The sequence below is a fragment of the Geotrypetes seraphini genome, chromosome 16 (assembly GCF_902459505.1).
Source record: "Geotrypetes seraphini chromosome 16, aGeoSer1.1, whole genome shotgun sequence".
NCBI lineage: Eukaryota > Metazoa > Chordata > Amphibia > Gymnophiona > Dermophiidae > Geotrypetes > Geotrypetes seraphini.
In genome coordinates, this window is record NC_047099.1 from 49,359,038 (window position 1) to 49,385,694 (window position 26,657).

At 44.6% G+C, this 26,657-nt stretch overlaps 2 protein-coding genes across 2 annotated transcripts in view; both read right to left on the bottom strand.

The window, feature by feature from the left end:
- The window catches only part of KRI1 (KRI1 homolog), a 29,301-nt gene extending 15,631 nt beyond the window's left edge, over positions 1 to 13,670 (bottom strand). The window contains exons 1-9 of the mRNA XM_033925507.1: positions 13,505 to 13,670; positions 12,532 to 12,608; positions 12,040 to 12,145; positions 10,290 to 10,386; positions 10,052 to 10,109; positions 9,704 to 9,753; positions 6,653 to 6,749; positions 6,384 to 6,461; positions 4,681 to 4,802 (exon numbers count right to left, since the gene is read on the bottom strand). Of these exons, the coding sequence (XP_033781398.1) occupies positions 4,681 to 4,802; positions 6,384 to 6,461; positions 6,653 to 6,749; positions 9,704 to 9,753; positions 10,052 to 10,109; positions 10,290 to 10,386; positions 12,040 to 12,145; positions 12,532 to 12,608; positions 13,505 to 13,589 (770 nt within the window). The 5' untranslated portion in view covers positions 13,590 to 13,670. The remainder of the gene's footprint in view (positions 1 to 4,680; positions 4,803 to 6,383; positions 6,462 to 6,652; positions 6,750 to 9,703; positions 9,754 to 10,051; positions 10,110 to 10,289; positions 10,387 to 12,039; positions 12,146 to 12,531; positions 12,609 to 13,504) is intronic.
- A 3,286-nt stretch (positions 13,671 to 16,956) lies between these two features.
- On the bottom strand, positions 16,957 to 24,094 carry CDKN2D (cyclin dependent kinase inhibitor 2D). Its single transcript, XM_033923022.1, has 3 exons — positions 23,958 to 24,094; positions 22,255 to 22,417; positions 16,957 to 18,701 (listed from the first exon to the last, which is right to left on the bottom strand). The coding sequence occupies exons 2-3, from the start codon at positions 22,393 to 22,395 to the stop codon at positions 18,342 to 18,344; spliced, it is 501 nt and encodes a 166-aa protein (XP_033778913.1). The 5' UTR covers positions 22,396 to 22,417; positions 23,958 to 24,094; the 3' UTR covers positions 16,957 to 18,341.
- Between the last annotated feature and the right edge of the window lie 2,563 nt (positions 24,095 to 26,657).

Genomic DNA, 26,657 nt, shown 5'->3' on the forward strand with positions numbered 1-26,657 from the left:
AGATCTTGATTTCTTTTTATCTGCCTATGCATTTATCTTCTATTATCTTTAACTACATCTAGATCAGTGGTTCCCAATAGAGAATGCCATGGTGACAAAATTCATCACCGTCCCCGTCCCCGTGGATAACCGCGGGAAATTAATCCCATGTCATTTTCTAGTGTCTATTTCAACCTCAGTCCTTCTACACCAGCATTCGTCAAAGCAAAGCTTGTGGGTCAGTGGGACAAACAGGTGGGAGTACTAGGGAGTTATGCTCAATCGATAGATACTCCGGGGAAGAAGGGTCCTTGAGCAGGCAGACTAGTTGGAGGGAGGGTTCTTGAGTGGGCAGATTTGTGGGGCCATCGGCCCTTTTCTGCCGTCATGTTCTATGTTTCTATGTGGTTGTGGCCATTCATACTTTGATTCTACCCTCTCTTCTTAAAGAATGACTTGAAGATGGTTATCCGCGGGGACGGGGACGGTGATGAATTTTGTCACCGTGTCATTCTCTAGTTCCCAACCCTGTCCTGAAGGACCACCAGGCCAATCGGGTTTTCAGGATATGCATGAGAGAGATTTGCATATAATGGAAGTGACAGGCATGCAAATATTGCTCCATGCATATTCATTAGGGCTATCCTGAAAACCCGATTGGCCTGGTGGTCCTCCAGGACAGGGTTGGGAACTAGAGAATAACCCCATATTTGGGGTCACAATCTGGATGGGCTCCTCATAGGTGCATCTTTATTCTGCACTTCAAGAGGGATCACACTTTTATTTGGGGTTACAGCCATAAAAAGGCTGACAAAGTACTGTTTTAAGATGTATGTTTGTGTTTAGCCTTTAATAAAAAAAAATACTTTGTGGCAAGGAGCAGGATTTGAACCCAGGTCTCACGGTCATGATTAACTGCAGGTGTAGAAGCCCCGACACTGATCCAGATGTGGTCTCAGTACAAACACAGCCCCCCCCTCCCCCTTTTATCTTACCCCAAGATTAATTTTCTTTTTTTCAGAAATAAAAGCAAGTAACGCGAAACCCAAGGAGCTGGGCTTAGTCATGTTTAAAATTTTTTTAAAAAAGGATAATAATTTGAAATAAATCCTAGCTGCCATCATAACTCTCAGCCAGGATGAGCCCAATACAGAGGCAAAAGAAACCAGTATGCACAAATCAAAAAGTATAAATCCCCCCAGGCAAAGGGAAACCAAAGGATTTAAAATTCTCCCTCCAAAGATAATCCCCAAGACTTGGAACAGCCCTCAGGAAGGAGGCGGAAAAGCAAAGAAAACTTTAAAAAGCCAAATCTACCAACCAAAAGTGTGGAGGGGGGAAGGCGAGCATTGCCACTGGCTAATTAAACTAATTACAGAATGATAGATCTATAAGATTGAATCTATTTTTTTTTTTTTTTTTTGCATTTTTCTAGCTTTGCTGCCTGGTCTTGGGTAGATGGAGCCAGGGCAGCCTATGGGAGGAGAGGACGTGACCTGCGGTTGACACCAGGGAGGGCTGGAGTTCAGGGGGTGGGAAAGGGATACAATGTGGCGGTCTGATTACAAAGTAACCTTTCTGCCGGGGCCACCGGGAGGACAGAGGCGGGACCAGGGTTGCAAACGGGAAGTTTTGAATTAGAAATCTTTAAAAAAAAAAAAGTTTGTTTTGAAAGAAAACATGGTCTCTGGGTGGTGAAGGGGGTTAGGGAGGGCGGAGCCAAAAGCATTTTGGGGAGGGGGAGAAGGTTGGAGTCAGGAGTAACCGTTTTGAATTCTCTGGTTCAGAAATACTGCAAACAAAATACTATACAATAAATAATAAGCAGAACTGCGCCCCCTGCTGGCAGGAGAGGACAACAATGGGATCGGAAATGATATGATTTAAAAAAATAGTGCCCGTTTGGGATATCTTATCCCATAGAGCCCAAAGTGTTCTCCTGAACTTTTGACACTGGAGAGCTGGGGGGGGGGGTTGGGAGAGGAAGGGGGCAATTTAGGTCTGTTTTTGAGTCCTTATGGTCTTCGTGAGGAACCGGTTCATAGACAACGGCGCGAAAGACAAAGGCGCGCCCAGACAATTGAGCGCAGCGTGGAGGCGCGTGCGCCGCACTAAATTACAGTTTTAGGGGCTCCGACGTGGGGTTTTGTTGGGGAGCCCCCCCAGCTTACTTAATAGACATCGCGCCGGCGTTATGGGGGGTTTGGGGGGTTGTAACCCTTCACATTTTACTGTAAAATTAACTTTTTCCCTAAAAACATGGAAAAAGTGAAGTTTTCAGTAAAATGTGGGGGGTTACAACCCCCCACAACGCGGCGCGATGACTATTAAGTAAAGTGGGGGGGTCCCCCCCACAACCCCCCGTCAGAGCCCTAAAAAACAGTAATTTAGTGCGGCGCGCACCTCCGCGCTGCGCTCAATTGTCTGGGCGCGCCTTTGTCCCAGCGCGCTTTTGACCTGACACCTGAGGAACCAAGCAATATGCTTTCTTATCATTTGTTTTTCCACTTGGGCTATGTTTACGAATGTTGTAACTTCTAAATAAAAAATATTAAAAACAAAAAAATAGTGCAACTATTGATTATTTCTAAACATACCAGACATACGCAGCGCTCGCTGTACAGAGTCACAAAGGGCATTCTGCTGGGTCAGAACCAGAGCCCAATATCCTGTACATATAGAAAAATGAAGGCAGATAAAGACCATATGGCTAACCATGCCATCCCCTCCTCTCTTTTACAAAGCCGCGCTGGCGTTTTTAGCGCCAACCGCTGTGGTTAACAGCTCCGATGCGCATAAAATTCCTATGAGCGCCTGAGCTGTTACAACGGTGGCCAGCGCTAAAAAAATTTAGCTCAGCTTTGTAAAAGAGGGGGTTATTTATTTAAAACAACGGTTTGCATCGATTAAAACATAAACAAGCTAAAAACAAACCATATCATAAAATCTACATAATTCAACAATTTCTTCTCTGCAAACGTCAACTGGTAAATCACAAGAATACAACAGCAACTATGGTTAAGCAGATTCTTTTCTTCAAATGTCGACTAATACATCACAAAACTGCAGTAATAAACAGCTGAGGTTTTACCTGTTTCTTGAACTGAAACCGATTTACACACAATCGCAATGACCCACCGAAGCATTCCACATTTTGACACCAGCAACAGAGAAAGTCATCGCTGAATTCTAGAAAGCCTTGGACAGGCACGAGGGATCTCTTAGAGAGAGGAAGAGATAATGGTTCTTTTCCTGTCCCTACCCCATTCCTGCAAGCTCTGTCCTCACCTGCATAAGCCTCAAACGCCTTTAAAATCATAAACGTTCAAGGCTTGTGCAGTTAACCCTTTCAGGACCAAGGGACATATTTGTCCCATAACTTTAAAATCCTATAAATTTTGATTGGGATAGTCTACAGTTCTAAATTTGATATGTACAGATTCCATATGATACTGCCTTTATGTAAACAAACTGGTTCCGACATTCATTCATTAGCGTCGTTGCCAGATTGACGAGAAGATTCACTTGCCACACTGTCCATAAGCCAGAAGTGTGATTTTTAAAAAAAAAAATAATGATATTTCATTAAAAAAATCAATTTTTTGGCATCTGCAAGCCCTTTTTACCATAAAAATGTCGTCAAAACCATAAAAATTGGCCTACGATCCTTATGGTCCTGAAAGGGTTTTAAGGCAGAGCTTACAGGAATGGGACAGGCACAGCAACAAAACTCACTGGGACGGGACAGGGAAATTGAGTTCCTGTGGGGACAGGAAAAAGTTTGTCCCTGTGTCATTCTCTAGCCTAGACAGAACCATGCCCTGCACCCGAAGCAGTGCCAGGTTGGATCAGAACTGTATCCACCCATGCCTTGCATTAATATCTTTTCTGTAACGCTAGTGCATCACTGTATAGTGGTGAAAAGTGTTGAGGTACAAGAGGTTCCTTCCCTAAAGAGCTTACACTCTTAAGATGATCATGTAGGGAATGAGAGATGAAGGGACTTCCCAAGGTCTTGAGGAGCACCAGTGACAGAGACAGAATTTAAACTCAGGTATCATTCGCTCTCAGCTCACGGCTCTAACTACTAGGCCACATCCTCTCACATACGAGGTGCCAAATCGGATCCTGCTGAGCCCAACATCCTGTATCCAATAATGGCCAGTCAGGTCACCGGGAAAGGGAAGTAGCAGCTCATTCCCAGAGACAACTTGGTGACGATTTGCACTGCCCTGGCCGGCCGGATTTTCAAAATACTAACAAGCATACATGACATAAGCTCCCAATATATGCAAATTTATTCTAGCCTATTCCCTGGAGCAAAGGCGTGGCCTAAAGCTTATAGCAATGGGCTGAGACCAAGGGAAATCAGGGTTCAATTTCTGCTTCTCCCACTGAAGAACCCTGTGACCCTCAGATACAAACTCGGATTACAAGCTCTCTGGGGAAGGGACCTAACAGCTACCCCTGAATGCAACTTGCTTGGAACTTGGATTTGAAAAAGGCAAAAATCTAAATGAAATACATATACATAATTCACACGTGCATTTGTATATGTAAGTACTTATTATGCAACTAGTTATTTCACCACATACACATATGTATGGTAACACACCTATACTACATGTGTTTGTATCCTCATCATGGACATGGCTGCAGGCACAGAGCTCATTACATGCACCACCATAGTATAATACTTACCGCTCTCCGTCCTCATCTTCCTCCTCCTCCTCGTCCCGGTAGCCCTGATTGAGGATATAATCCCTGAGGAAGCGCTCTTCCTCTTCCAGCTGTGGGTTACTCCAGTACTCCTTCAGATAGGTCTAGTGGGAGAGGAGGAGAGGGATGTCACAATCTCCCAAGACACTCTTTACATACCAGACCTTGCCACCTGCCAGCCTGAAAGACAGACCTGAAAGTCTGGGTGGGTGCCTCCTACCCTCTCTACGACACTTGAGCAGAGGTGTGGCCTAGTGGTTAGAACTGCCACCTCCCTCCTACCCTCTCTACGACACTTGAGCAGAGGTGTGGCCTAGTGGTTAGAACTGCCACCTCCCTCCTACCCTCTCTACGACACTTGAGCAGAGGTGTGGCCTAGTGGTTAGAACTGCCATCTCCCTCCTACCCTCTCTACGACACTTGAGCAGAGGTGTGGCCTAGAGGTTAGAACTGCCACCTCTCTCCTACCCTCTCTACGACACTTGAGCAGAGGTGTGGCCTAGTGGTTAGAACTGCCACCTCCCTCCTACCCTCTCTACGACACTTGAGCAGAGGTGTGGCCTAGTGGTTAGAACTGCCACCTCCCTCCTACCCTCTCTACGACACTTGAGCAGAGGTTTGGCCTAGTGGTTAGAACTGCCATCTCCCTCCTACCCTCTCTACGACACTTGAGCAGAGGTGTGGCCTAGAGGTTAGAACTGCCACCTCTCTCCTACCCTCTCTACGACACTTGAGCAGAGGTGTGGCCTAGTGGTTAGAACTGCCACCTCCCTCCTACCCTCTCTACGACACTTGAGCAGAGGTGTGGCCTAGTGGTTAGAACTGCCACCTCCCTCCTACCCTCTCTACGACATTTGAGCAGAAGTGTGGCCTAGTGGTTAGAACTGCCACCTCTCTCCTACCCTCTCGCTGACACTTGAGCAGAGGTGTGACCTATGGTTAGAACTGCCACCTCAGCACCCCGTATCTCTTTAAATCTTCCCCAGAATGAGCAGCTTCTCTGGCCTGCTGCTCATGCCGGCGTTGGTTTTCCCTCCGACGCCACTTCCTGGCCTCGTGACCCAGAAATATCTAAGAAAAATGACCATTTAAACTGAATAATTAATTTATGTAGCATGGATGGATGGACCACTCATGTCTTTGTCTGCTGTCATGTTACTGTGTTTCATGTAATTCAGACCGCTTTTAGAGCAGGTGTAAATTTAAGCAAGAGGATCCGTGTGCTGCAAATGCTGGTTCTGGGAGCCCGCTTTCTAAAAGGCAGAGATGCCTACCTTGCCTTTTTAACCAGGCTTCTTTGGACACTACACAGAGGAGCCGTTTCATACATTTCTTCACCACCTGACTACGAAGGGGAGAGGATGGTTATTTAGCCAAATTGACTGTTGTGCAGGCAGCGTGTTATTACATAAGCAGATTTGACTTTTATCATGAACTGCACTATGATCTGTAAAATTTTCAACCCACAAATGTATTCATTTGGAACCAGTACAGGCTATGGCACTAGAGGTCAAGGCCCAGCCCGCTGGGGATCACAGCTGGAACTCCGGTTGCTATCTGCACCCTCGGTCCAGAATCAGTACTCCACACTCTCATAAAAGTGCAGTAAGGCCCCTCCCTAGTCACTGGCCCCAGTTGTAGAGAGTACAGAGATCCCACCGCTGGCACAAACAGTGACACGTTACCAGTTCCTTTAGCTTTTCCTCCTTTTGCACCTCCTTCTGCCCCTTCAGCCAGGCGATGTAATCTTCATCCTCCTTGTCCTGAAACAGAAGCAAAGACAAAATATAGGGTGCTGAGGAGGCCAGCATGTCTCTCCCTCATCCCAAACCTGAAAATCTTCCCTCATGGAAAGTTGCTGTCGACACCAAGGTTATCCAGAAGGAGCCCAGTTCGCTATCCTCTTCCACCCATCTCCTAATGCAGCACCCATTTCCCCAGTCAGCTTGCTCACCTCCTCCTCACGCGTCTTCCTGCGTTTCGTGAGCAGTGGCATCCCCGAGGTCCCTTCTTCCCCGCTCTCATCACTGTCCTCCACAAATCGTCGGAAGCTGCGGGCAGTGAAGGCAGTGTTAACTCCCCCACACATCTCCCTCCCATTTCATTTCACCCAACAGCCAGCTTTCCTGGGATTTCAGAACCATCACTCTAATTTTGGTTACACATAACTTTGGATAAAAGTATTGTCTAACCCCTTTTATGTATTAGAATTCTGTGTTTTATCTGGCAGGGTGTTCTGTAAATATAGATTCTTAGGGGTCCTTTTACAAACTGTGGTAAAAATAGCATACAGGAAAAACCACATTAAGCACACACTAAAAAAGACATTTAAAAACCCTGATTTTCTAATTTTGCATTAATAGCCGCTCCCTAGAGGTTGCAAACTGAAAAAACACCTTCTCTCACACCAGGCAGCATCGTGGGGTAAAGACCTAGAACAATTGCTTTCGCCCACTACTGATGAGGAATTTAGGAAACGTCTGAAAACACACCTGTTCCTAAAGTATCTAGACAACTGATCCTCTCTTCTCTCCCCTCTATAGCGATTAACTTGTTCTATTGATCACTCTCTCCTCCTGTCCTATTAACCCTCTTTCTTCCTCCCCTCTTAAAGTCAATCAATTTGTACCTTTGCTTAATCTTTTGGTTTTTTGGGGGTTTTTTTGTAAATCTTTATTCTTTTTTCATTCCTTACATCAAGTGAAAAAATACATATTAAATACAATTATTTCATAACACTTGAATTACATTCAAATATTCTTATATTCTAAAGTAAATATCCCCTTCTTTATCAGTATTCCTACATCCAAATATAATAAATTAGATTACCCTCCCTCCCCCCCTATTGCTAAGATATCTGATCATTAGAGAAACTAGCCAATGGTCCCCATATTTTTTTTTAATTTTGAATATTCCCTTGTTGTAACGCAATCATTTTTTCCATTTTATATATATGGCAAACTGAATTCCACCAAAATGTGTAATTTAATTTAGAATAGTCTTTCCAATTTTGAGTAATTTGTTGCATGGACTTAATCTTTTGTAAACCGCATAAAACTTCACGGTATTGAGGTATATAAACTGTTATTATTATTATTATTTTTAAATGTTACCGAGGGAGCCCTTAACCATCGTCTATTCTGTATGCAGTAAGGGCTTCTGCATTATCTGTGTTCTAACCGGTTGGCATGCAGTAATATAGATGCGCTAACGCAGGAATGCCGACACGCTCCTCAAAACAACAACAAAAATTTGTAGCGCACAGTTAATGCATACAGATGGCAAATGTACCATAGGATGCCTGAACACCTAAAGCAGTTTAGTAAAAGGCCCCTTAGTTACTAGCATAAAAAAAAAGAGTACAATGTTAAAAGTCCACTCTTAAAGATAACTCTTGTACAAACCAAACATAAGCACAGTGGTGTAATGAGGGTGAGAAGCCTCCCTCCCCCATGTACCCCTTCCCTTGTACCACTCCCGCCTATAATATAAAAACAAAAATCTACCTGCTTGTACATACCTATATAAAATACAGTGGAACCTTGATTTATGAGCATAATTCGTTCCAGAAGCATGCTCATAAACCAAATTACTCGTATATCAAAGCAAGTTTCTCCATAGGAAGTAAGGGAAACTCGCTTGATTGGTTCCACCTCCTCTACCCCCCCCCCTAGCGCTGCTCCATCCCATCCCACCACATCCCCCAAAGACCCCCCACCTCCGAGGCCACTGGTACACTTCCACATCCCCCCCAGCAAACCGGCATCACCCCCTCCCCCCCCACTCACAAACGTCGCCCTCCCGTGGACTGGCATCTCCCCCCCCTCGCAAATGCCCGTCCGCCCAAACTGAAGCCTTGGAGAGAACGAGAGCCAGAAGGCCTTGAGCATGCACAGATGCTCAAGGCCCAGTCGGGCAAGCAGCACGATCTTCGGGCACCAGCACCTCCTGTGGGTATGGTGCTGCGTGCCGGTGCCAGATGGGGGTAAGGTTTCAGTTTACAAGGGGGGACGATGCCGATTAGCGGGGGGGGGGGGGGGTGGAGCGGTGTTCACAGGCGGGGGGACTCACAAATCGAGTCAACGCTCGGTTTCAGAGTCACAATTTGCGAAAATGTTTTACTTGTCTTGCAAAACACTCGCAAACCGCGTTACTCGCAAACCGAGGTTTGACTGTATATTCTATATTTATTCATATTATACCTTCTTATATAAATATATACAGTGGTGCCTCGCATAAAGAACGCCTCGCACAGCAAACGCTGCACACAACGAACTTCATGTCATGATTCATACAACGAACTTTGTTTCACACAACGAAGTCGCCCGAGCTTCCACGATCGCTGCCGATGTATTGCATCCTTCCGCGCAGGCGCTGCAGGCAGTCGTTAGTCACTGCGCTTAACGCGTTTCACATAACGAACTTTTCGCATAACAAACTTGCTCCTGGAACGAATTAAGTTCGTTGTGTGAGGTACCACGGTACCTCCATATTTAGTATTGTGTACTGTGTTTTTACTACTCCTATTTCGATTCACGCTTAGTGTCTGTATCGTGGCGCAGTGGTTAAAGCTACAGCCTCAGCACCCTGGGGTTGTGGGTTCAAACTTACACTGCTCCCTGTGACCCTGGGCAAGTCACTTAATCCCCGCATTGCCCCAGGTACATTAGATAGATTGTGAGCCCACCAGGACAGACAGGAACAATTGCTTGAGTACCTGAATAAAGTCACGTAAACCGTTCTGAGTTCTCCTGTTCATCTTGGAAGTACTAACTTCCTGATAAATCTGGTTATCTGAGCTATAATTATCTTATCCCCTGTCCCTACTGGGTTTGTTCTATAGATGTTCCTAGTGGGAACTAGCCATCTATCTCCTCTTTGTTGCATTATTGACTATCTAGAGGATGTTCTTCACCCCTTTCTTCTTATACAGCTATCATGTTTATTAACCAGATTTTCAATATCCTGCCACCCCCTAAGTTGTTCCCTTCCCACCTTTACTCACCCCTCCTTGATATGTTTTTGTTCTTCGATGTAAGTTGGTGAAGCAGCTCTCTGAAAAAGGGAGGGAAGAAAACAGACGATCGTTAAGAGGTCTCCCAGCTCTCTACATCCAGCCTAACACACACTGAAGAGCCAGTAACCTCTATGGGTACATGAGGCATTGACAGGTCGATAAAAGGCTTCCATCACCAAAGTGAAGAGGAAAAAGTTAATCCATGGAAGAAAATGCAGATTTTTTTGGAAACTTTCATTTTGATTTAAAAAAAAACAAAAAACTTCAAGAGGTGTTTTTTAGTTAATGCAAAGCTGTAGTCCAAGCAACACATTTCTCCAAATGAAAGCACCTCACCTGCTGTCTTTCCTGAGCTTTCTCATCGTCCTCCGTCTCATCTTCATCTTCATATTTCCTGGGAGAGGTTTGAAATAAACAGGTATTTTTATCAGCCCCAGTTCTCACACCCCACCAACGAATGATTTAGCCAGGGAACCCTGAGCAGAGCTTTTTTGGAACAAGCCAAAAGGAGCTTCTTCACTCAACATACAAATCAACAATCCTTTCCTGGCAAAAGTCGTGGGAGCCTCCTTACCCCTCTCTCTCCAGGATCACATTCCGCTCGTAGTCCTTCAGGAACATAGGTTTTTCCTTCTTCCGTTTCTCAGACTCCTGTCCCTCACAGGATGGACCTTTTTTTTTTAAAAGGCATGTTGTAAAAAACAAACAAACATAGATTAGTCCTCCTGTCCTCAGAAGCTGATTCTCACAAAAATCACAATTCTAAGCTGTTCCCCAGTTACCGTATTTTTCACTCTGTAAGACACACCTGACCATAAGACGCACCTAGGTGTAGAGGAGGAAAAACCAAGAAAAAAATTCTGAACCAAATGGTGTACCCTGTCCCACTTCCCTCCCCCTCATTGTGGTATTTCCATGTTTCCCCCCCCCATCTAAGAATATACATCGTGGTATTTCCATGTTTTTTACGCCCCCTTACCTTTTTTAATCCTGGTGGTCCAGCGGTGTATTGGCAGGAGCGAGATTTCCACACTCCTACCTGGGCCCGCACCGCTCCCTGAATGGCTGTCAGTTTTCGCGGAACTCATGAGAACTGACAACAGCCATTTAGGGAGCGGCACGGCCCAGGCAGGAGCACGGAAAGCTCGCTCCTGCCAATACACCACTGGTCCACCAGGATTTAAAAAGGTAATATTCGCTCCATAAAACGCAGATATTTCCACCTACTTTTGGGGGGAAAAAAGTGTGTCTTATGGAGTGAAAAATATGGTAATTCTTTTTCCCCTTACCCTGAAAAAATATGGATGCCCTTTGGACTCGCCTTTTTCCAACGCAACACATATTTGCTAAATATCCTATTCCTAGTCATGAGAACAATCAGTGATTCCTTTATTTATTTCTTTTCGAAAAGCTCTGAAGACTGATTTTTTTTCAGGAGGCTTTTGTTGATTTACTAAAGGAGAAATATATTTGCTGTATTTTATTGATAAATGTTATGTGTATGGTAATTTTATGTGTATGAAGTTGTCTGTTTTAATGCATTTGTGTGTATATGGTAACCCGTATAGATTTTGATGATATGCGAGATATAAATGTTTTTAAATAAATTAATACATAAAAAGATTCCGGGATGTGGTCCATAAAAATACCAACAGGCAGAAACCACTGCTACCTGGATCCCTAAAGAGAAAATCAATTTTCTCTTTGTAACCTTCAAGAACTCTTCATTTTTTACAAAGCACTGAAAGGATTCAGAGTCCTATATAGCGTGACACTAATACAGTGGTCTCAAACTAGCGCCCCACCAGGTCCTATTTTGAGGCCCTCTGTATGTTTTATCATAATCACAAAAGTAAAATAAAACAGTTTCTTGATCATATGACTCTTTAGCTATAAATTACAATATTATTATTAAGACTTAGCCAAAAGGAAAGATTTATAAACTATAAAGAGTTTTACCTCATGCAAAATTGTCATTTCTTTAATAAGACATTAACTATTTTTTTTCTGAAGCCTTCCAAGTGGCCCTGCCAAGGGTTTGAGTTTGAGACCTTTGCGTTAGTACAAGGCACCCAGCAGCTAAAAACCACCATGATAAGCTGTAAAGCTACTCCATTTGTTTTATATATATATAGTCCCTGATCAAAAGTTATCCTTATTTTAAATTTGTTCTTAAATAAAATTATAGGCGAGTTCAACCTTTTTTTTTCAAAACCCAAGTCGATACTGTTTCCCATGCCTACCCTCCCTCATGAAAACATGGTAAAACGGCTCACAAGTCACTTTTAAAACTCAGAAACCGCATGGAGAAGAGACCGACGCACCCTCACTAGTGTAAAACGTGGCATCCTTCTGATAGATTCTGGGGTCTTTCTTCTTCAGCAAAGAGAGGGTCTGATAAAACTCCTTCTCCTCCTCCGGATCAAATGCCTTTTCGGAAAGACAGAAAGCATGTCAGCAGATATCATCCTGGGTGATCACAGAAGAAAGCCCTCAATCTCTGCACCTCACTATAAAGCAGGGGTGTCAAAGTCCCTCCTCGAGGGCCGCAATCCAGTCGGGTTTTCAGGATTTCCCTAATGAATATGCATGAGATCTATTAGCATACAATGAAAGCAGTTCATGCAAATAGATCTCATGCATATTCATTGGGGAAATCCTGAAACCCCGACTGGATTGCGGCCCTCGAGGAGGGACTTTGACACCCCTGCTATAAAGGAATATTCAAATACATACTGGGCTTTAATGATAACAGCAGTGCTGGCATGAGGATAACTGACAGTAAAGCATGCTTGCAAGATGGTCATGCTACTTACCACTCCATCATCTTCATCCTCTGATTCAGAGCTGGTGATATCTTCCTGCTCCCGACTGTCCCCATAGCGATCCTTCACTGGAAAACAAGAGGACAACTTCTACCTGATACTGAAGGAACTTAAATGTCCACTTTTGAATTCTTCTCCTCTTCATCCCCCTACCCTTTAGGGTGTTTTAAAAATTATTTCTGCTTTCTGTATATCCCCAGCAACTCCCCAGCAGAGAGGTCTCTGGCTGCAAAGAGGCGAGTTCAACGGTGACAAAACACCAGGAAGGAAATGGGACAGAGACCACATGAGCCTCATGGTCCTGATATGCTGCTGGTTTCCATGTTTCTATTTTCATAGGGTATAAGAGGATTTGGCATCCATATTGGGATCTGAAGGAAAGCAAATAATACCTTGTACTGTATTGCAGCAAGATAAATTGTCCGCGGCTACCATTATAAGTGGACCTTCCCTGGTCCTGAAAGATTATGCGCTCCAGGTTAATCCAGTCCTGGTTTTATTTCTGTTGCGTGCATGGGAGAGGGAGAGGTAGGGTGAACTGCTTCAGAACTACCACCAGGAAGATTTGGGGCCAGCTCTGAGGTATTATTACAGCACCTGCAACCCTGATGTCCATGGCTAGAACCAAGGACTGCAAATACATTGCTTTGGGATGATGTCAATTTAAACCCCGGAGTGGCCAAAACATCTGGATCCAGGTCACTGGGCAGCTCTAAATAAATGAGCTTAGTAGTCAACAGGTTTACTTTTTATCCATCAATTATGCCAAGTGGACGTGGCAATTGCAGTCTCAATCCAGTCCCGGCTTTCCCTGATTACCCCCAGTGCGCCCTGGGACCTGTAGTCCTTCCTAACCGCAACCCGTCATCAAGCGCATGCGCCAGCAGCAGAGGCGGGGAGGGAAGCAGGCGCGGCCTGCAGAGCCGGGGACTCGCGTGGGGAAGCCGCCCGAGATCGCACTCACGCCGCTGCAGCTCCTCCTTCCGCCGATACTGCTCGTAGCGAGCCGCGAACTTGCGGTTGATCTTCAGCTCGCGCGTCCCGGCCATTATTCTTATTCTTTTGCGAGGCTCGTCCGCCGCCAGGCTCAGCACCCCGACCCGGAAGCACGTGGAAGCATCTCCGGGCGGCAAAGGTCACAGAGGCTCTCAGCCAATGGCGGGCAGCGGCAGGCGGGGCGATTGGCGCCCCGCCCCCCAACGTGGCTGTTTAAAGGGTCTCCCTGGCTGTGTCATCTTTTGGCTTAGTCTGAGCTGGTGGATCGGTGTTTTTTATTGTTATTGCTCTGCCCCCCCCCCTTTTTTTTTTAAATCTGTTGTAAACCGCATAGAACTTAACGGTATTGCGGTATATAAACTGTTATTATTATTATTATGAGCAGTGACCTAGTAAGGGTGAGCGGCGCCTGTGAAGGTAGCACACCTCCCCTGCCATGCATGTTCCCCCTTTCCTTTCCCTGGACCTTTTTAACTTCTCCGGCATGAGCAGCATGCCCACATCGGTGTCGCCTCGCCCTATGACGCAGGTCCCGGAAGTGACATCAGACAGAGCGCCAATGCCGACACGGGCAGCAACCTCGTGCAAGGGAAGGCAAGGGGGGTGTGGCAAGGAGAGGAGCGGAGATGCAGAGAGGAGGAGGAGTACCACTCTCCCCTTACTACACCACTGGTGATGAGAAGCTAGATCTCCCCTTCCCACACTTTTCAGAGGGGGAGGAATGCAAATCCATCCAACTTAAGTCTGAAATCCTGACACTAGGAATTTGCGGCAACAACTCTGAGCTAAGCTTCAGACCTCAAATAAGCCAGGTAGTAAAAATGTGCTTGTACCACCTCAAACTACTGCAGCAATTAAAACCTGTGCTGACTGCAGATAACCTAGCAAAACTAATTCATGCTTTTGTTACTAATTGGCTAAATTACTGTAACACATTAGTTTTAGGGTCAAGCATAGCCAACCTCTCCCGCCTACAGCTAACCCATATCACTGCGGCCAGGCTTCTGCCAGGCGCGCACAGTACTAACATAATGCCAGTACTCTTCGAATTACACTGGCTGCCGATAACCAAATTGAATTTAAGCTGCTTGGTCTAGTCTTTACAGCCTGGCATATTCATCTTCCAGAATGTCTGTACAAGAAACTGGCCAGATATCAACCTGATAGATCTCTAAGATCATCTCAACATGACCGATTTGAAATCCCAGGCCTGAGAGAGATAAAACTAAAATCAACTAGAAAGGGAGCTTTTTCATACGCAGGTCCTAATCTATGGAACTCCATACTTCAAGGATTCATTGAAGAAATCCCCCTTTTCTTTCAGAAACAATTGAAATCAACTCTGTTCCACCAACACTATGGAACCCTATGCGATTGCTCACCCTAGTCTGCGTATTAGCATTTACAACAATGACTAACTCTTACTGATCTTTGTGTCTCTGATTCTCATATCTTCGTTACCCCCTACCCTCTTTCTCATCTCCTGCGCTTTCATACCCTCTATCGACCCTTTTGTCTTTCTTCTACCCTCTTATGGTTTGTAAACATGAAATTCCTATCCCTAATGTATTTTTTTGTTTGTAATCTCCACTTCTATTGTAGCAGTATTGGCAATCAATCAGTCTCTTTCTCTGGCCTCCACAAGTTATTGCTCTCAGGATCAGTGATTTTGATATTGGGTTCAGTTTTAGGGGCCAGACCCCTAGCCTAGAGCATTCTTTGATCCCTGCAGCACCTGCATTTGGTATTTGTGAGCAGTCATAGAACCGAGAAAAATGAAGGTAGATAAGCCCTATGGTCTGCCTAACCATGTTATCCCCTCCTCTCCCTCTGAGATCCAATATAGTTGTCTCGTTTTCTTGAATTAAGATACACTTTTCGTCTGCACCTCTGGGAGGCCATTACTATACAATCAAAATTCAGTCCATCTCTCATACTACATAAAATTGTTTTGGTTTAAACTTGAGTACAGGATACGCTATAAATTACTGTCGATTACCTTTGTGTGCATTAGTTAGCACCAAAGTACCTAGTGGAGAGTATTCTGCCATCTGCTCCGCTTCCAAATTTGCACTCTACTGTAGATCGTGTCGATCTATACAGTCCAACGGTCAAAAAATTAAGGCTGAAAGTAACCAAGGCGAGTAGGTTTTCCTGTATAGGCCCTTGAGAATGTAATGAGATCCCGCTGTATATACAACAGCAGGAAAATTTGAGTAATTTTAAAAGATTATTAAAAAGATACTTATCTTGTAAGATGAAGTATGGGAACTCAGTGTCCTGTTTCTTATTTGAGTGCTGGCTGCTGACTGTCTCTGTCTTGTCATTATTTTATTGTGCATGTATTTGTTGTGACCCGCTTTGTATAAAGCAGGATACAAATGAATAAATTAGAAACTGTTTACTTGTGTTTCCTTCCTAACAGCTATAAATAGAAATTAAACAAAATAAAGGAAAATAAGCCTTTTTTTAATGGACTACTCAATACATTTTCTAATGAGTTTGGAAGACAGAACCACCTTCTTCAAGTGGTTGATGCATAGTACAAACTTTTAGGGAGTTAATTTAGAAACGTATTACATCAACAGATGGGCAGGTTTGTAGAGGGCTGAGATTATAGGAAAAAAAAAAATAAAGAACTGGTAAAGAAGCACATTTTTAAGTAGTTGAGGTGCTTCCCTGGGGACTGTCTGCAACTGGATCCTTTTGAAATAATCCAGAAATCAATACAATCTATTTTCTCCCATATATCCACTTCTGGTAAGGGAACTTGAACAGTGAGCTAAATGCATTTTAATTAGGTTGGTTTGTTTGGGTTTTTTGTTTTTTTTTTAAACAAGGGGTTGCAGAGAGAAAAAAATAATCACAACAACAATTTCATTACTCAGCAGCTAAAGTGCTGGTCCTGTTGTACCAGTCAAGCAACTCGGCAAGTCTTCCAATGCTAAAATGGGCGTTGGCTCAGGTGGCATTTACTCTTTATGTGTGTAGGTGCAGTCTACTTTCCACATCAGGGTGGCAAACAGTACTCCCCTGAAAATCTTGGCTTCACTTGTGATGCTTTGTAACTAAGTACCGACTAACTCTTGTAGAAATCAGAAACTGGGAACTATTTGTGTGAATGGATAAGGATTCCTGACTTCCTGTGAATCTGCTTCCTCCTGTTTAATGCACGACATTGGTTCAAGTAGACACAGCTTGCAACTGTCTGAAGCTTTGGTCTTTAGAACTGGACCGTACTTAAAGCTGAGCTCTTGGCCTCACCCTCCTCAAACTGTTTGATCACCCTAAGGCCAAAGCTCGTGAAAAGACCAGTATGTCCCAAGCCATTGTTTTAATCTAGTAAAGACATCATGATACATTTTAGTCTATCCCAATTTCTCAAGCGTCACCATAAGAAATGAAGAATCAAAAGCTGCAAACTTTAGCATCAGCAAACAATTTAATGGTTAAAAAAATACATTAAATTACCAAACAACATGTCCTTCAAAAAAGTATAATAAATAAGTTTTTAAAACCAATTCTAACTACCGGTACACAGCTGAAATCAACAATGGTGCAATTCATTTACAGTAAGCATGCTAGGGAAGACATTTAATGGTGTAATTAAGACCCCTTCCCCTTAAAAAAACTTCTGCTCTTTGCTCTGTTACAAATGAAGGTAGCGTCAGATTGAAATTCTGCTGCCCTTTGTGAGATGGTATTGATAAACAGCACTGAGGTGATCAAAAGGAAAACATTCAGCACAGAAAAGGTAATCACCAATGATGTTTGTCCTCTACGCTCTGAAGAGTTTGATTTTACTTCTCAGCTTGAATCTCTGAGAAACAGGCAGTTGTGCTTTCTCTAAAGAGGAAAATAAAACACACTCATTTCTCTATAAAGCCACTACAGACTATCTCCCTGAATATTATTAAAACAGAAAAAGCGTGAGGTATTTAAAATTAATAAACCAAAGTGGAACGGATTCATGTTTTTGTCCTCTGTGTAGAAACGGCAATAAGCTGCAATCTTCATCAGAGAATTCAATGTGACCCAAATAGCCTCCAGCCCCCCATTTGTATGCTATATATATATATATATATATATATAAAAAAGTGCTGATCAGACATTGCCGACAATCAAAATGCTGCAGAACTCTGCTGCCACAATGCAAAAGAAAACATTTAAAATGCTGAGTATTACCAAAATCTAAGGTGTAACGCTTCCAGGTCAACAGCAAAATAAAAACCAAAACATACAGGCCAGACTGCAGAATCCACAGGGCATTTGAAACATGTAAAATAACTCTGGGATACTAGATTTTATCATATGTCTTTTGGCCTTCCTGCCAATTACTAAAACGCACAAGGACTGAGAAACATTTACTGGTTTCTGTTGATATCAGACACCTTCAGTAAGAACCCAAACCAGGCCCCTGATTAAACCAGGCTGGAGAAAAGGTACCGATTATAGTAAAGAGTTCTGCCAACATTCAATTATTTAAGAAGCATTAGAGAGGGTGGGGAAAGCTTACACTGTATTTCTTTATAACCAAGTGGAAAAGTTAGCTCTTAAAAAACCCTAAAAAACTACATAGTGCAACCAAACGTTTTGCAAACGCTTCTCCCTAAGTACCTTAACTTTTAATGCAGATCAATTAATTTAACAATTTAATTATCTTTATCACATTTACATTTCTGGATAAATACATAGCAAAGAAACTGTTACAGTACTTTCCACATCCAGACATGCAATTCACACTTAGCTACTTGTGTTCATGAGGCTGGAGCACTCACGCCTCCCCTCCTCCCCCCCATCTGAAATCAAGGTTGTTCCATCTGATACTGTTCCAGAAGAGACACAACATGTGGCTCTCCCTCGAGCCTTGCAAGGTCCAGTGCTGTCAGGCCTTGGGCATCTTGATGCTGAAGGTTGGATTCCCCCACCAGGAAGTTCACGATGCCAGCATGACCTTCTCGAACAGCCACGTGGATAGGCAGAGAGCCACTGCTGTCTGGCACATTGATGTCTGCACCGTGCTCCACCAGAAGCTGCAGAGTTTCCAGAAAGCCCGTCCGTGCCGCATCGTGGGCTGGAGTGGTGCCGTAACTGTCTTGAACGTTGGCACAAGCACCTTGCTTCAGCAGTTCTCGGGCGATGGAAGCGTTTCCAAACATCATGACCTAGGAGGGAAAAGGGTGAAGGTAACAAACGCAACCGAGCTTAGGTTCACGGCAACAGCAATGATGTCTGATAAACTGGGTGGGCGTGAGGGGGGGGGATTAAAGCATGTTTCACTGGTGTTCAGCACCACAGTCTGGACAGCTCCTGTGGAGGGAGCTCACATCAAAATTAAGAGCATGTTTCAAATGTTGGAAAAGAGCAAAAATTTACATCTGTCAAAATCATTAAAAGTTTGTTGTTACACGCTGATATCTGACTCTTTTTCCTCATGGACATTCCAAATATCACAGTATCATAAGATAACGCTACATGGTTTTCCAATAAACAATTTATTTGATCCCAGATTGAGTTCCAAAAGGCTAAGATATGGGGACGGTAGAATAAAAGACTGGAGTTGCCATCCAACATATTACTAATAACTGGAAAGATCATAGTAGGCTTAATTTTAATTTTTGGTGGAATTCAGTCTGTCATATATATAGAATGGAAAGATCAATAGCGGTACAGAATGGAAATTATAAGAATTTTATTAAAATATGGGAGCCATTAACATCTTTCTGTCATGATTAGATGCCATTTTTCTATTAATTATACACCATTTAGTATTGGGTGGGGGAGGGTTTCAAATATATGATCTTATAATGAATAGAGGGATTTGAGGGAGGGTGGGGTGAGGGTTACATTTCTACTTATAAGTTATAATGATAAGATGTTCAAGTGCTCAGACTAATTGTGTTTATTATGAATATTTGTACACTTGATGAAAGTTTTAAAATGAATAAAGAATTATTTAAAAAAAATTTACATCTGCATTTAAGAGAGCCCCCCCCCCCACCTCCCGTGCCTCCCAAAGAACCAATGTATGTATCTAAGCCTGCCACTGCCAAAAAGTAGTTGGATCCAATGAAGTCCATTGCTCCATGATGCATCTGTGAGCCAGGAGACACACCTTATGAAGTGGTCCCCCTTAGGTAATGCCCGAAAGCAAAGGAAGTGAAAAGGTATGGCAGATGTTACTGGCACCAACAGGCAGTGGAGTCTAGAACAAATGAAATCAAACCCTTCATTGAGGAGATATTCCAGGGAACCTAAACATATAAACCATTTATGAATTTTTAGCATGCATGCACAAATTTACGCTTGATGCACAAAGTCACACATGCAAGTTATAGAATGTTGTCAGTAGTGCAAAGTAACTTAATAGTAACAATTAGCAGCTAATTGCCATTAATTCTTGGCTATAATTGGTGTTAAATGGCACTTATCGGCAGGGTTGCCAGATCCTTTTCTAAAATCCCGACCGTTTACCTTGAAAAAAGCAGCCCGATGTATTTCTTAATATCCCCAACAGTAAATAAGTCTACAGTAACTGCTGCAGGTAGGTACCCAGGAGGTTCTTGCAATCATTTTGGGGCTCTCAATGTGCCCAGATCTCTCATCTGCATCCACCCTGCAGGTTCTGGTGAGTAAAAGACCCCCTGTAAAATAGTTGTTGCCTCCCTACAGAGGATTTACCGACATTGTAGGCTTAAAATCAGAAACCAGCCCCCCAAAAAACCCACTGCAATTGCTCAAAATTTCCCCCAACCAACTTTAGAAAGTAGCCCAATGGGGCGAGAATACAGCAGACCTGGCAACAATGCTTAGGAGGAAGATGTGTCTGTGAGAGTACGCAGCACGGCTAAATGCTTGTCGTAACATTTCAAGAACATAAGAATTGCCGCCGCTGGGTCAGACCCGTGGTCCATCGTGTCCAGCAATCCGCTCACGCGGCAGCCCTCTGATCAAAGATCAGTGCCCTAACTGAGACTAGCTCTACCTGAGCACGTTCCGGTTCAGCAGGAACTTGTCTAACTTTGTCTTGAATCCCTGGAGGGTGTTTTTCCCCTATGACAGATTCCGGAAGATTGTTCCAGTTTTCTACTACTATCTGGGTGAAGAAGAACTTCTTTACATTCGTACGGAATCTATCCCCTTTCAACTTTAGAGAGTGCCCTCTCGTTCTCCCTACCTTGGAGAGGGTGAACAACCTGTCCTTATCTACTAAGTCTATCCCCTTTAGTACCTTGAATGTTTCTTTTTTTTTTAATTCTTTATTCATTTTAAAAATCTTTCAACAAGTATACAATATTCATAATCAACACAGTGAGACAAAGCACGTGTATATCTTACATTATATTCTAAGCATGTCCCCTCTCAATCTCCTCTTTTCAAGAGAGAAGAGGCCCAGTTTCTCTAATCTCTCACTGTACGGCAACTCCTCCAGCCCCTTAACCATCTTAGTCGCTCTTCTTTGGACCTTTTCGAGTAGTACCGTGTCCTTCTTCATGTACGGCAACCAGTGCTGGACGCAGTAGTCAAGGTGAGGGCGCACCATGGCCCGGTACAGCGGCATGATAACCTTTTCCGATCTGTTCGTGATCCCCTTCTTTATCATTCCTAGTATTCTGTTCACCCTTTTCGCCGCCGCAGCATATTGCGTGGATGGCTTCATTGACTTGTCGATCAGAACTCCCAAGTCCCTTTCCTGGGAGGTCTCTCCAAGTACCGCCCTGGACATCCTGTATTCGTGCATGAGATTTTTGTTACCGACATGTATCACATTACACTTATCCACGTTGAACCTCATCTGCCATGTCGATGCCCATTCCTTGAGCCTGATTATGTCACGTTGCAGATCTTCGCAATCCCCCTGTGGCTTCACTACTTCATTACACAGTTTCATTACTGCTCTTTCCAAGTTTAACACAAAATTCAATCACACACCTTGGGCATACTCTTACAGACCCATCCTCCTCATCTGCTATGAAGACTACGGCAGTCCAACTGCAGGTTCAGAAACGTTGATGTACGAGTTTCACAAAAACCAGCACGGCATTGCCACGTCTCAGAAAGAAAGCCAGAGGGATCTCTAATAAATTTTGATTGCTTGAACGAAGTGATCGTGAGGGTAAATATATATATGAAGTAAGATATCTATTAATGAATCCCGGGGGTTGTGTCGTTCTGGTTTTAAAGGTTAGGAGTAGAATTTTATAGGTCAGTCGATGCTCCTCACGACCCCGTCATCTCTCCTGCTGACGCCATTTCCTATGTGCGGCACCCGGAAGTGACATCAGTGGGAGAGGCGATGCGGTCACGAGGAGCACGTTAAAGTTGTTCACGGCAGCGAACAACTCAAGGTACGGACGAAGGGAAGGGGGCGGAGTAAGAGGAGGCAGGGACGGAGAGGAGGTTTGCCGCCACCCCCACCATAATGGCGCCCTGTGTGGACTGCCCCCCCCCCCTTTTTATCCAACTGGATAACATTAACCCAATTTTGTTTTCTATCTTTTTTTTTTTTTCCAGGATCCAGAATAAAAGACAAGGCTCAAAGCATTTGTGTTCGGAAAGAGGAATGGTAGCCTCCCCCTGTCTTTGGCACAATCTTTTAATACACATTCTTAACGCATTTCATCAATGTTATTTCCGAGGCAGGTACGTTTGCGTTTTCAACCTGACCAAGAACAGCAGCAAGCACAAAAGGAAGCCGTTAGTCTGTCAGCTACTCACCTGCAGGGCAGTCTTCCCAAAGCGATTATGGCAGTCTGGGTGCACCAGCTCCTCCTGTAAGAGCCGCTGGACTTCAAGGAGGTCCCCCCTGGCAGCGGCTCGGGTCAGCCGGTCCCCCTCGCTGATCTCCTCCAGGAGCATTGATCCTCGGTCTGGGAAGTCACTAAAATCAAAGAGGGATGAAACTGAAATGGTCACAATTAAGCCAGGACTTGAAAGGAGCCAAAGTTGCATCTTCTACACAGTACACTCAGGGAGGTGTGTGCAGGGGATCAGAGGCTGCTTCATGTGTGTAATCCTCAAACCAGCAGATGTACAAGAACATATGGGAACGAGGCAACCTATATGGAGAGGCAGCTGTGACCCTATAATGCGTTTGGGGTGGGTGGGGTATTTTGAGAGGGGTTATCTGGGTGTATAGGGGGATCCCTGGTATGTGTTTGGGGTGGGGGAGTGTATCCATGATATTTGTTTAGAGTGAGGGAGGGGGATCGAGGTGGGGTATTTTGGGAGGGGGAGGGGGATCCCTGGTATGTGTTTGGGGAGGGGGAGTGTATCCATGATATTTGTTTAGTGAGGGAGGGGGATCGAGGTGGGGTATTTTGGGATGGACTATCTGGGTGTATGGGATGGGGAGGGGGATCCCTGGTATGTGTTTGGGGTGGGGGAGGGTATCCATGATATTTGTTTAGTGAGGGAGGGGGATTGAGGTGGGGTATTTTGTGATGGACTATCTGGGTGTATGGGATGGGGAGGGGGACCCTGGTATGTGTTTGGGGTGGGGGAGTGTATCCATGATATTTGTTTAGTGAGGGAGGGGGATCGAGGTGGGGTATTTTGGGAGGGGCTATCTGGGTGTATGGGGTGGGGAGGGGGATCCCTGGTATGTGTTTGGGGTGGGGGAGGGTATCCATGATATTTGTTTAGAGTGAGGGAGGGGGATCGAGGTGGGGTATTTTGGGAGGGGCTATCTGGGTGTATGGGGTGGGGAGGGGGATCCCTGGTATGTGTTTGGGGTGGGGGAGGGGGATCGAGGTGGGGTATTTTGGGAGGGGGAGGGGGATCCCTGGTATGTGTTTGGGGAGGGGGAGTGTATCCATGATATTTGTTTAGTGAGGGAGGGGGATCGAGGTGGGGTATTTTGGGATGGACTATCTGGGTGTATGGGATGGGGAGGGGGATCCCTGGTATGTGTTTGGGGTGGGGGAGGGTATCCATGATATTTGTTTAGTGAGGGAGGGGGATTGAGGTGGGGTATTTTGTGATGGACTATCTGGGTGTATGGGATGGGGAGGGGGACCCTGGTATGTGTTTGGGGTGGGGGAGTGTATCCATGATATTTGTTTAGTGAGGGAGGGGGATCGAGGTGGGGTATTTTGGGAGGGGCTATCTGGGTGTATGGGGTGGGGAGGGGGATCCCTGGTATGTGTTTGGGGTGGGGGAGGGTATCCATGATATTTGTTTAGAGTGAGGGAGGGGGATCGAGGTGGGGTATTTTGGGAGGGGCTATCTGGGTGTATGGGGTGGGGAGGGGGATCCCTGGTATGTGTTTGGGGTGGGGGAGGGGGATCGAGGTGGGGTATTTTGGGAGGGGGAGGGGATCCCTGGTACGTGTTTGAGGGAGGGGCTATCTCTAGGTGTATAGGGTGGGGGAGATTTGCAGCCCCCTCCCCCACCTGCGCGTTCTCCCCCTCCCGTCCTACCTGTGCGCAGCGGCCGTTCGCGAGCTCAGTCCAGTGCGCGCGCCTCCAGCTCTCAGCGGCGCCCGGCTCGCGCTCCCTCCTGCCCTCGTTCAACTGACAGCCGACGCTGCCCCCTCCCTCTCGCTCCGAAACCTGCCCCGACTCCGCCCCCCCGTCCCCGCCTGCTCGTTTTTGTTATTTTACGAAGAAGATACTTAGTAACTTCGCCGCCTGGCTGATAGCTGATTGGCTGGAATTCCACGTACGATATGCCCCTTTCAACCAATCGTCAGCATCTCTAAGGGCTTTAAACAGACGGGTGGGAGAGAGGAGGAGGCGAGCCTCGAATTGTCATTGGTGACCCCGGCGACCAATGGAAGAAAGAGTCCGGGACAGGGGCGGAGCTGAGCGTCCTGGGTTTCTTTCTTCCCTTTGTTAAAATCCTCTGGCGGGAAGGTGCCGCCGCCATTTTGTCTCTGACGCTTCCCAGAAGTCTAATAAAAATAAAACTCCCTTTTTATTGCACTGATCCTTCAAAGCATTATAGACAGTAAAATGTAGTAAAGTAAATTAAACATTAAAGCAGCTAGGGCCAGAAATATAAGAAATCTAAAATAGCAACCAGCCATAAATTACATCTCACAAGTGCCAACAAATCAATAAAAAAAATAACATTAAAAGCCATATTTGTTTTCTCTATTTTGTTTTTGGGCACCTGAAAGAATAAATACAGGCTAGTATAGCTTGCTTACTTCAAGGGGGTGCTGAAAAGTTCTCAGCCCAACCAAGAAGAGAATGATGTGGATATGGTTCTATCAATGATCTGAAACAATGTCAAAAACAAAGAATTTTGTTTCTGCAAATTGGCACTTAACGAAATAAGATAGCGCTCTTTTCAGCTACTGTGGCAAAATAACACTCAGAATTTTGAAAGTTGGCAGGTTGGGCTGAGAACTTTTCAGCACCCCCCTCATGCAACATAAAATGGCTTACCATGGGCTGCGCTCAGGAGTCCTATGGTAAGTTCCAAATTGGCAGGTAGTAATAATTTTTTATACTTTTTTGTTGGAGAGGGCATATTATGGGTCAGAAAGTGAGTATCCTGCCCTAATCAGCACAGCTATATTACCACACACTAACTGGTTAGTGCAGGATTACTTTGTGAATAGGGTTACCATATTTTTTGAGGAAAAAAAAAAAAATTGGGCATGTGGCCCTGCTCCCTGACTCACCCTGTTCTGCCACAAGCCCCACCCCAATCCAAACCTCATCTCTTCCCTGAGCTTGGGGGTACCTATAGAAGGCCTCTGAGTATGTGTGGATGCGACTTGATGATGTCACATGCATGTGCATGTGTGATGTCATTGCATCACATTTGTACATGCTCGGAGGCCCTCAAGTTTCAAGTGTATTTCTTACACCGCCTAATCGGACTTCTAGACGGTGTACAACAATAAAAGGTTATACAAAGTACAAATATAATAAAACAAGGTTAAAAATTAACGAGAGACATCACTGGGGATTATTAGTACAACAGATGTGGCCCAGAACTCTGGCAGAGCCGGGGCCTTCCATAAGTCAGACAAAGTGCCAGGTTTTCAAAATCCATCCAGCCCCTGGACAGTCCTCTAAAAAAAAGGGCATGTCCCAATATATCCGGACATAACCCTACTTGTGAACCCCTACTATCTACAAAAAAGGTGTCAGTAAGTGCTCACACATTTAAAAAAAAAACCCCACCCAAAAAATGAAATGGCCATGTGCTAATGGAAACATTAGGGCATGTCCATTAATAGCCAAACAGAAAACTGGCCATTTTTTTGGGCAGCAGTAAAAATGGGGTATGCTAAGGCCACATTTAACCACAGTTTGGTAAAAGGACTCCACTGAGGAAAAAAAAGTCTGTCCCCCCCTAACAGCTAAGATTCTCCTGTTATCTGCCCCTCAAGACCCCTTCCTAGGTCTGCATATAGGGCAAGGCCAGAGCTGTCACTGTGACCCCCATATTCCCTGCCAGTTCTTGTTACACAAACCATTTTGAAGATATTTATAGTAGGCTTTTTCTATGGGGGCACATTTGCTCTTTCACACTGTCCCTGGGCCCCACTTAACAGAGCCAAAGTCTAACTTTCACCTTTTTTGGGGGGGTTGTTTTTATTACATTAAGAGAGTGTATACGAGAGGGTCTTCTTTCTTGCACACACAGTCCCAGCTTGACAGCAGGAATTTTGCACCACACCAACACATCCACACACAAAACACAACATAACAATGTTACAACTTTCCGTACTGCTGGATACAGTAGCAAGACTTCAAAACAAATTTGCAACTCTTTCACAAATGCAACTGGTTAATGACAGTCTCAGATGTTCTCATTTAAAGAGGGAAAAGTGTGTGTGTAAGCCGGGGGGGGGGGGGGGCTGTTTCTTCCTTCCTTTTTATTTTATCTTTATTAAGTTTTCAATTTTTTTTTCCAAGCAAAAAACTTGCACAGAAAAAAAAATTGATACTATCCAAAATTCAGCAAATCAATTATTAAGTGCACATTTCTCAAGTCCACATAATAGATCTAAGGCTTCAATAAGTGAAATTAAACCCTCCCCTTTTATAAAACTACGCTAGCACTGGTCATTGCGGTAACAGCTCCGACGCTCATAGAATTACTATGAGCGTCAGAGCTGTTACCGCCGCAGTTGTCACTAAAAACTGCACTACGGTTTT

Coding starts and splice junctions, on each gene's coding strand:
- CDKN2D (XM_033923022.1), bottom strand. CDS start 22,395: ATGCTCCTGGAGGAGATCAGCGAGGGGGACCGGCTGACCCGAGCCGCT. Junction 18,702..22,254: donor TTGGGAAGACTGCCCTGCAG/GTGAGTAGCTGA, acceptor TTTCCCTCCTAG/GTCATGATGTTTGGAAACGC.